The 10538-nt window shown below is 46.1% G+C and overlaps 2 protein-coding genes across 4 annotated transcripts; one reads left to right on the forward strand and one right to left on the reverse strand.

Moving 5' to 3' along the window:
- The first annotated feature begins 2190 nt into the window (after nt 1-2190).
- LOC125544813 (pathogenesis-related genes transcriptional activator PTI5-like) lies at nt 2191-3400 on the forward strand. The gene has a single exon (XM_048708580.1). It carries the CDS (start codon nt 2548-2550, stop codon nt 3100-3102), a length of 555 nt encoding a protein of 184 aa, XP_048564537.1. The 5' UTR covers nt 2191-2547; the 3' UTR covers nt 3103-3400.
- Nucleotides 3401-3709: 309 nt separating this feature from the next.
- On the reverse strand, nt 3710-10255 carry LOC125544812 (probable lipid-A-disaccharide synthase, mitochondrial). Of its 3 annotated transcripts, XM_048708578.1 has the most exons (10): nt 10029-10255; nt 9677-9711; nt 8896-8933; nt 8614-8713; nt 8428-8533; nt 8068-8318; nt 7387-7465; nt 5499-5737; nt 4593-4819; nt 3710-4393 (listed from the first exon to the last, which is right to left on the reverse strand). In XM_048708578.1, exons 1-10 carry the CDS (start codon nt 10162-10164, stop codon nt 4186-4188), a joined length of 1419 nt encoding a protein of 472 aa, XP_048564535.1. In that variant the 5' UTR covers nt 10165-10255; the 3' UTR covers nt 3710-4185. The 3 variants fall into 3 exon arrangements, with proteins under 3 accessions (XP_048564535.1, XP_048564534.1, XP_048564533.1); XM_048708577.1 differs by lacking the exons at nt 8896-8933; nt 9677-9711 and having other exon boundaries at nt 3719-4393; XM_048708576.1 differs by lacking the exons at nt 8896-8933; nt 9677-9711 and having other exon boundaries at nt 3721-4393; nt 9938-10255.
- Nucleotides 10256-10538: the final 283 nt, after the last annotated feature.

The following is a 10538-nucleotide window of genomic DNA, read 5'->3' on the forward strand; positions in this document are numbered from 1 at the left end:
AAGAGAACCTCGCAGCCCAGGAACAACTCGTAGAGAGCAACATAGCCGGCGATATGTAGGATGGAGGTGGGGGTGAAATTGTGTAACTGGAGGCCGTAGAACTCCAAGAGCCCGCGGAGGAACAGATGAATTGGAAATCCGAGTCCTCTTAATAAATAGGGAACAAGGCAGACCCGTTCCCCCATAGAGGGACAGGGAAAGCTCTCCGCTTGCTCCCCGCCATTGTAGGTGGCAAGCCCGGCTCGAACGGGCACCATATACGCCGGAGGGAGAAATCCCTTAGTCTGCAGTTCGACTAAACGACTGTGTGGGACTGAACACCTCTCCCAATCACGGGCTTAGGGCTTCGGGGGCGGGAGGAGGAGCTGCGAAGATCGGCCATGTTGGAATGGATCTTTCCGGGACGCGCTCTGATGGATTCTCGCTGGGGGAGGATGGTATGGATCGGATCTAAGGATCCCCATCCCTTTAATAGACAATTTATTTATCTGGCTAGGGGGCGAATGTAAAAACACCCTGGCGCCTCGTATTCATTCGACGCGTGGGAGAAAGCCCTTATTGGGTACAGAAGCCAAGAGGTCCAAACATTTATGGGACCGGACACTGCTTTACAAACATTCGAAAGATGGAGAGGAACCCGCCTTGCAATGCCAAAGACAACACTACGCGCCGGACTCTGGTTCGGGGGCTACTGAGGGAGTCCTAGATTAGGGGGTATTCGGACAACCGGACTATATCCTTTGTCCGGACTGTTAGACTATGAAGATACAAGATTGAAGACTTCGTCTCATGTCCGGATGGGACTCTACTTGGCGTGGAAGGCAAGCTAGGCAATACGGATATGTATATCTCCTCCTTTGTAACCGACCTTGTGTAACCCTAGCCCCCTCTGGTGTCTATATAAACCGGAGGGTTTTAGTCAGTAGGACAACATACAATCATACCATAGGCTAGCTTCTAGGGTTTAGCCTCTCCGATCCTATGGTAGATCAACTCTTGTAATACTCATATCATCAAGAATAAATCAAGCAGGACGTAGTAGGGTTTTACCTCCATCAAGAGGGCCCAAACCTGGGTAAAACATCGTGTTCCCTGCCTCCTGTTACCATCCGCCTTAGACGCACAGTTCGGGACCCCCTACCTGAGATCCGTCGGTTTTGACACCGACAGTGCATTTCTGGTAAGAGGAGAATCCAAGCTTGCCAAGGGCATCCGTCTTGCACTCGAAGTATGGGTCATGAGCAACCACTCCCTTTCGGATACGATTGAACACATGCCTTGCCATTCGAAAACGGCGACGGAATTTTACCCGGCTTGAAGAGCGGGGTGTTGGCAAAGTAATCGGCATAGAGCAGGATGTGGCCTCTCTCCCTGTTGCGGTTCAGGTTGGGAGCACGGCCATGGAGTGACCCCCTGCATCGACGAAGCTACCGTTGAATGTGGTCGTGAACGACCAGTGCAGCCACCACAAGATCTTCATCATCCAACGACGAATCGTCCGATGAACAAATGAAGTGGTGGAAGAAAAACTCATCTTCACTATCCATATCTTTGTGGGCAAAGTGTCGAAAACCTTGCGGTCGTGGTGGCAAAGAGGCCGCGATGATCACCTTGACGCAGCAGGGGTGGTTGGCGGCCGACTACTGGCCGCTCTGGAGCTCTAGTCGAAAGCTGCCGCGGCCGCAGTGGTACGTCACCGGCGGCCGTATCCCCTCTGCCACTGGCTACGACGGCGACGGCCAAACCTCCTCTGGTCGATGGCCAAAACTACGGCGAAAGCGCGGTCGTGTTGGCGGCCATGTCGAGACGTGGTTTGGTATGGACGGTCGTGGCCTGCGCAGTGAGGAGGCGACCGGAGAATAGCGGCAGCGCCGGCGGGGGGCGGGGCGGGGAGAGGGGGTGGAGGCGTTGGAAGCGAAGGGGCTGCTAGTGTCCCTGACAGGCGGGCCATGGGAGGACAAGGGCGTACGGCGAGCCCGTCCGCGTGATGTCCGCTTCACCCCAAACTCGGCACAAGTTTGGACCAGAGATAGGTCGAAAACGGACAAAAACTGGATATTTGTACGTTTGGGGCCGCACGTTGGACCGCGCTATTCATCCGTTCTACCCTAAACGGACGCATCCGGATAGGTCGCGCGGTGGAGTTGGCCTCAGCCAGTCCGCAACCTTTGTCCTGCCTGTCCGTCCCTTCGAGAACAACACTTCGACTCTTCCCGCCGGGGCCCCTGGCTGCTCGTCCGTCCCATGGCGTGGCACTCCCACGGCGATCTATGTCACGGGATCTACGCTCGTCGCTTGACAAATCCCACCACGGGTCCGCCACACTCCCTTGTTTCTCTTTGTCCTCCTCCGCCTTGCCTTCCTCCCCAAGAATCGTGACGCCTGCGGCGCACAGAGTGCCCACGCGGTCTCCACCTCGTCAATGCTCCCCCAGGAAACCAGTGTCTTGCCAGAGACGCCTTCTCCGGGCTGCTGTAAATAGCAACATATACCTCTCTCGGGGTGTGCGCAGCAAGCTAAACCCCCACGCCCCGCACGCGCGCAGACATGCCTCTCTCGCTCGGCGCCGACCACCTCGCCGCGCCCGGCGCGCGCGCTCCGCCTGCGCGGGTGGGCGCGGCCATGGGCATGGGCATGGGCATGGACACGTCCCTCTCGCTGGGCGGTGCAGCCGCCTACCTCCCGCTCAACGAGAACGACTCCCTCGACATGATCCTCCTCGACGTCCTCCGCGAGGCCTCCGCCGTGGCCGCCGCCTCGCCCTCCTCCTCCTCTCCCCCGACGAAGACGGCGAGGGCCATTGCCGCCTCTAGCCCCGACGCGAGCGAGGGCGGCGGGGCATGCGCGGCCGGGAGGGCCGCGGAGCGGCCGCACTACCGCGGGGTGAGGCGGCGGCCGTGGGGCAAGTACGCGGCGGAGATCCGGGACCCGTCGCGGCCCGGCACGCGCCTGTGGCTCGGCACCTTCGGCACGGCCGAGGAGGCGGCCGTCGCCTACGACCGCGCCGCGTTCCGCCTGCGCGGCGCCAAGGCGCTGCTCAACTTCCCGCCGGCCGTGGGGGCGGACGGGGCGCGCCGCGGGGGCGCCGATGGGGCGAGGTGAATGCTACGTGCGTTCTCTCGCCGATTGTTCCTCTCTCTTAGCTGTGTGTTGTCAGCTTCTTAGTTTAGGCCGAATTCCGATTCTGTAACCGTTCATTCATGCGTGGTGTAGTAGTCTGTGGTGGACCAATTTGCATTTCGTGGGTGCTATTTTGGTGATCTCTCTACGGTTATCAACAGATATCAATCATCAATTGTACAGTAGTACTACTAGCCTCATCTGAAATTTTTACGAAGTGTAAGACGAAATCTGGAGAACTGTGTGAACCGGTAATGAGACGACAGATTCCGTCGACAAACATTGCACTCCTGAAAGTTCCTTGCATGAACTCGTTTAGTGACCGATGAAATGCACTCACGCCCACTTGGCAGACAAAAATCGGCTACAAAGCCACCAAATTGGTGTTCCTAGATGACGATGGCAACTTGGGGACCAAAACTAAAAATGCCACTCCGAAATATTTTCCATTGAAGATTCGCGGCCCCATGGCCCGCAGCGTACATGAGCTCAGCCGTGACACGATCACCGGCTACGGCTGCACCAGTGCTTCCGTCATTGGCCCATGATCCTCTATGGCCAGAGTTACTGTATTTGATCATCTGATACACTTTATAATCACAAAACCGCCTTAAAAAGCACAGCAGCACGAATCAAATTAGCAAACGGCCAGATTTCAGGATATAAATATCTTCAAGTTACTTGTTCCCAGCTCATATGCTCCCTGTACCCTCCACAAAAATCCACGCATGGAAGAGATGTTTCTGCCAAACATAACTCCGGAAGTCCGGATTTTACCCGCAAAAAAGAAAAAGGGGAAAGAAAAAAAGGAAGTCCGGATTTCTCTATGACTAAGGCCCGCAATTTGACCCACCAGAGCACATGCGTTCGAAATTTCTACAACGATATTGTGATGCTGACACGACACGAACTCTACATCAGTCCACACCGAAAAAGTTTACCTAACCATTTGCTTTGCTCCTCCAACGATCAATCATCAGTTGCAGCCAATACAGTCCCCTACCAATAGCAACTGCCCTGGCGCTCTAGCTGATGAAACATTCATCCACCACTGAGAGAGCCCACTCAATTCCGGTGCCGATTTTTGTCCATATAAAGCACCGTCAATGCTGCAATCGTGCCGGGAGAGTAGACGTCTGATGACAAGCCCAAGTCCCCCAACTCCTCGGCAAACAAATTGCCTCGTCGCTTGATTGGTTCGTAGAGAACCTGGAGCATTCGCTCAGCTGATCCAACTTGCAGCTGACGAACTTCATCGTTGAAGATAACCTCGCTGGACCAACCAAAATAAGATAGACATATGATGAGGTCCAATCCACAGTTAGAAATGCAGATGGAATATTCCCAACAGGTTAAAATGAATATATAGCACAATTATGTTGATGCTTAATTGAGAATGTCGTTTCACATAACTAGAAGCTACCTTTGTACTTACGGAAATATAAGGTGTAGATTAGAAGAAGGAAACTTACCTTAGTTTTGCAGCTAGATTTTTATCTGTGCACGCTCGAAAAAGGATCTCAGGCACAATGGGAGAGTCCAAAAGGATGTTTGGTAGAGAAATAAAGTTTATCTTTTTTCTCAGGTGGATGAAGCACTCAGTAAGGAAATGAGCTTGGTAGGCCACCACACAGGGTAGCTTTGCTAGCATTAGTTCCATGACAGCTGTTCCGGAAGTACATAATGCTGCTTTACTAGCCTGCCAAAAAAAAGGAATATTAGGAAAGTAGACTCTGGCCGCGATAAGTTTCACATACTAACAATCAATCAAGTCTAATAAATTTCAAATCTAGCCCTATTGGGTTAGTACACTTCGCTACCAAAGGAATGGTTGGTTTGAACAGAGGAGCCTTAACATTACCAACCAAGGAATAAATGCTGTCTCAAAAACAAAGAGTGAACACTTAGAGAATCACTATTTGTGTATAACTAATATAACTGTTGACAGACAGCACTGTATCTTAAATTCTTAATATAATTAGACAATCGTTTCCTAGGGAAAAAAAGAATAAAATCATGGCTGGAATATAATGTGTGGGTCCGTGGGACAATCCAGTGGCTACAGTAATCAACAGTGCTCTAGATTTTTCTTCATAGAGATTTTGATCCTATATAAGATGAGATGAAAATGCTAATGCTAACTTAACCAATCATAGTCTGGGGTTATAGCCACAGCACAGCTGTAAAGGGACAGTAGTAACATGAATCCTTTTGGAACAAACAGCAATACATGATATGTGTGCTAGCAAGGTATGGTGCTACAGTCTTCACATCCATCAAATGAGTGAAAATATCAACATTCGAAAATGGCAATATCCAAAGAGTGAATTTGGTGGTAGAGAAATAAAGCCATTAACTAGAAAAAGAAGTGACCTTACATTGAATGCACCATATCTTTTTTCTAGTGAACCCCCAGGTATCAGTACCACTGGAAACGGCACTGATCGAACTACATTTTCAACATAGGTCCTCACATCCCGATGTGGAGCAACTGGGATGACTAGTGACAGATCATTTAAAGTGTGACTTAAATGTTGCACAGTCCGAAAGAAGATTGGGAGCATACGAGCTACTTCCTGCATCCTGCTTCCAGGCAGCATGGTTAAGATTGTGGCATCTATCAAAGGAGTATTTATCATTAGAAAACAGACATGCTTTTTATAACACAACAATCATTTATAGACCGGTCAATAAACTAGCATCATGCCAGAACACAAAATCCAGATATGATGTCTTGCTATGAATTGTTACTGATGCATATGATAAGGCAAGAAATGTTTCCTAGAGAACGTGCAAGCAAGTGTTTGTCCTCTTTTCATTAAGAGGAGAAGCAAACAATTACTAGACTTGGGTAGCAAGTACCGGGATTAAGATCAAACAACACGCGCACTCTAGCTACTCGGCACTCTAGGCGAGAAAAATTTAATGATTCAGACAGAAATTTTTTATGGCCTTGCATTGTGTAAAAAAGGGCAGCCCGGTGCATGTAGCTCCTGCTTGCGCAGGGTCCAGGGAAGGGTCCAACCACTTTGGGTCTTTAGTACGCAGCCTTTCCTTACATTTCTGCAAGAGGCTGTTTCCAGGACTTGAACCCGTGACCTCATGGTCACAAAGGCAGCAGCTTTACCATTGTGTAAAACAAAAAATAAATGTGTATCATGTTAATAATATATGGATGGTATAGTAGACCATACAAGTGTCTGATTTGTCTCCTAGGGCTCCTTTGATACAAAGGAATTTCATAGGAATTTTAAAGGATTTGAATCCTTCAGAATTTTTCCTATGATGGTCATTTGATTCGTAGGATTGGAATCCTTAGGGTTTTTTCCATAGGATTCATCTGTACTACATTTTGAAGGAAACTTTCTATCCACTCAAAGCTCTTTGTAGAATTCCATTGTTTTTCCTGTGCTATCAAACACTTCTCTCAATCCCGTAGGATACAAGAGGACATGACACTCTATTCCTATGTTTTCCTATTCCCGCATTTTGAGAATCCTACGAATTAAAGAGGCCCAGTTGGCTAGTTCTATATAGTTCTTTTTCAGCTTTAGCTATGTTCCTTGTTTCACCAGATTGATATTTGCAGTTAAAATTAAGATATATGAAATCACAAGAAAAAGCAGGTGCTAAAATATTTGGCCATCTCCTTTGCATCTCATGTAAAACAGATTTGACTATGTAATGAATCATCTGGCAGTTGGTACTCAGGTTGCGTTTGTCATTGCTGCCAATTATGATAATAGTTTCTTCAACCAGCTTTTGTCTACTTTACAATTTCGGTAACAACTTTTTCCTGTTTATGTGGCTATCTTTCCCAGCAGATTATAAAATAAGTTAAGCACATCACAGTTCAGCAATCACAAACTGAGCCTTAAGGATTGATAGTGTGCGAGCATGCCTACATTTGAATGGAAGTTAATAAACTGCCACAGCGATCTGTAGATCTGAAGTTGCACCATTAGCATACATCAACCGTCATGTTAGTTTTCGGAAAACAGTAGTATTAGTTTCTAAAACCTAGATGAAACAGCATGCCCTCCCAGTAGTTATTGGCAACTGAATTTTCCTATCTTACATGTTTGTATATTTCCTTGATGATAATTCATAAAATGCATCAATTACAAAGTCAACACATTACAATTCACCAATCTGATATATATAAGAAGGAAAAACACAAAAAGGGATATAATAATTGGCATAACAATCTAGTATTTGTGCACAAGAAGAATTCAAGAAGGCACAAAGAATGACACATTTAATTACCTGGAGACAACCCATGCTCCAGTCTAAAAGCTTCACCACTTCGTTGACGCGTGGACATGTCAGGAGATAATTCTGAGTCCTATGAAATTTGATAGACATAAACAACTATATTGTGAGTAAAGTTGGTGGTCCCAGATATCAAACAGATATACAAAATTCAAAAGTACTAGTCTTAACAATTCAATTACATGATATCAGCAATTCAGTTTGAAATCGATTAGTCACTTCTAGAAGAGAAGACAACATTCCATGTCAACATTATTCTTAGCATTGCACAATCTCAGAAGAAAACAAGGGAATGCCGCTCTCTCACAACCCACTTGAACCTTTTAGGATCATGATCCTCAGATCCATTTCTTATACAATAATATAGTGCTAAGTATAATCTAGTCCCTAACCCTTGCTTCTACCTAGCTTTGGATGAGATTTAGCTCCTTGGATTTCTATGGCCACACCCAGGTTTAGGCAGGAATAGTATAGGAATCTTTAGATGCACATTCCATGTCCTAATGGATATGAGCCACCTTTCTCAACAAAGGAGATAGGCGTTATTATCCATCAATGACAACAGCCAATGAACTTCAATTTTTTGATGAGATCTCGCCTTGACTATAATTCTATGGTCAACAAAGGAGAAGGTCATTATGCAACAGATACTAATGAAGCCGCACAATTCCCTACCACATTTTTATGTTGAAGCGAAGTCCCTGCCACATTTAAGACAGCAGCATCATCCAATAAGGGATGGCCCACATATGTAGCAGGCAACCCATGTAACCTGCAAATTTCGTCCTCAAAAGGAAGGATACATAACATATGATCCACAAAATTATGCAACTTTGAGAGCCTGCTTTCACCACCTTTCCAGGCCCAGAATGATGGTGCAACATAATGGACATGTAGAGGGCTATCAACTTTTTGGTTGTACCTACCTAGACAAAAGAAAAATCTTACCATCTTTGCTCATGAAAAAATAAATGTAAATTTAGGTATTTGAATGAAATTGTGGTATGGTAAAAATGATTCCACTTAAAGCCTTACATTTTAATTGCTGCAATAGGCGAAACGAAAACCCCTTTGAATCAACAGTAACTACAGCATGAGGCCGAAATAATATAGCAGCATCTAAAGTATCCTTGATCTTTCTCTGCAACATAAAAACGAGTATAACCAACAATCAAGTGAACACAAACAGAAAGCAAAGCACAAGACACACCAGAGATGCACCTTGACGTTATATATGTGTGGCAGCAGTTCCCACAAACCCATTATGGCAATTTCTTCCATGGGAAAAAGTGATTGCAACCCTTCCTTGCACATTAATTCCCTGCATTGAGAAAATTCTGTTTAGTGAGTAAAAAAATGAAAGATCAAAGTTGCAACATGATGCGATCCAGCTTGAACTGGACTTGGATCAAAGCGTGCATATGGAAAGTAAAATGACGCTACAACAATGCTGAACTAATTAATGCATGGATATGTTGAGCACACACATGAAAATGAACTCACTTTGCATCCAAACAGAGGGAACACAAAGGAATTCCTGACTGCAAACATCAACCAATGGCATTTGAGCAGATAGTATGGGCATACATCAAGGAGATCAATCATAACTGTATGACGGTGATGACTGACAACTCCACGACATGGCAGTTGACCCTCCATTTTGTTTTCTTCTGGTGAAGATAAAAAACATAATACTCCCTCCGTAAAAAATATAAGACGGGTTTTTACACTGTCGTAGAGTCAAAAAACGTCTTATATTAAGTTACAGAGGTAGTAATAAATAAAGCAACCCTAATGTTATGTTTCCTGTATTCACATCCAATCTTCCTTATTCACGCTCCCCTATGGAAGAGAAGGAAACAATGTATCAAGAGAACTGTTGTCTTTTCAATTTTCTTTCTGTTTCTCTACATCATCTCCAATACTGAAGACTGACTTGAATCCAGAAAGTGAAGGAACTCGTCCTTGTTTCTTTAAGAACCTGATGAACCTACTGCCTAGAAGAGAATCACAAACTAGCATAACAAGAATTAACAAATAAAAATTTCCCTCATTCTGTCACTTGACTAAAAATTGGACACCGAACAAAATATCCACTGGAACACATTTCCCTCTCCATGCCCACAAATTTGATGTTTAAGCGTGCAAGAACTACAAATGGAGCCTAGTCCTATGTACAGTACATAATCTGAACATGTAAACACTTCCGGAACGGAACAAATAAGCAATCCAGAACTACCCCCCCCCCCCCCCCCCCTCCAAGTCTCCTTCAAGTCCAAAATACCTTGACTGCATGAAGCATTTCTGTGTAATGAAGATCTATAAGAGTATGGACAAATGAACATTCATTGGGAAAAAAACATTGACATCAAAAGGCAAATATAAAGCTTAAAGTGCATGAAGTTAGGTGGTTTCAGAGCTAGTATTTATCAAATGTTCAAACTGGGGCGTTTCATCAGAAAAAAATGCTCAAACTGAGACTGAAAAATACTTTAATAGCACAGATAACTGAACCAAAAATGTAGGAACAGGGGTTAAACCACACCCGCCAACGCCAGCAAAACGAACGGGAACAGGGGAGAGCTTCCTGAGGGACGCCATGAGGCGCGAAGCGAGCGAATCGCCGGAGACCTCACCGGCGACAACGAACACCCGAAGTTCGCCGTCCCGAACCGCTGCGTCGAACACCCTCCCGCAGGAATAAGCGCGTGAGCCCAACCTGGCCAGCAGCCCTCGCTGGCGCCCGGCGGCAGGGATCCATCGTGACAGCATCAGCCACAGCGGAGCAGAGCGGCGCCGACGGGAGGGAAAACCGGGGAGGGCAGAAAGGGTTAGGAAAGGTTAGAAAAAACTCCCCGGGAGTAGTGACTTGAAAAAAAAAACGAGGAGCTTATTTGTTTGGATTTTCGATCTATGCATCAAACACGTCAGTACGAAACAACGCCAAAAAATAACGCAAATTACATTCAGATCCATAGACTACTTAGCGACGACTACGAACACAACATTAAACCGAAGGTGTACTTTTTTTTTACCTGAATCGAACAAACTTTTATAATAGACAATCAAAAAATCGTCGTGTTAAGATTCTAAAGAACAAATGCACTAGAACAACAATCGTCGATCATGAAAATGAGTGTGCATTA

The sequence above is a fragment of the Triticum urartu genome, chromosome 3, assembly GCF_003073215.2.
Source record: "Triticum urartu cultivar G1812 chromosome 3, Tu2.1, whole genome shotgun sequence".
Classification (NCBI taxonomy): Eukaryota; Viridiplantae; Streptophyta; class Magnoliopsida; order Poales; family Poaceae; genus Triticum; species Triticum urartu.

Excerpts from the sequence above, each read along its gene's own strand:
- LOC125544812 (XM_048708576.1), bottom strand. The coding sequence starts at position 10,164 with ATGCTGTCACGATGGATCCCTGCCGCCGGGCGCCAGCGAGGGCTGCTG. Across the intron at positions 8,714-9,937 it reads CGTTTTGCTGGCGTTGGCGG|GGAATTAATGTGCAAGGAAG; the intron begins GTGTGGTTTAAC and ends TTCTCAATGCAG. Across the intron at positions 5,738-7,386 it reads GGAGCATGGGTTGTCTCCAG|ATGCCACAATCTTAACCATG; the intron begins GTAATTAAATGT and ends CTCCTTTGATAG.
- LOC125544813 (XM_048708580.1), top strand. The coding sequence starts at position 2,548 with ATGCCTCTCTCGCTCGGCGCCGACCACCTCGCCGCGCCCGGCGCGCGC.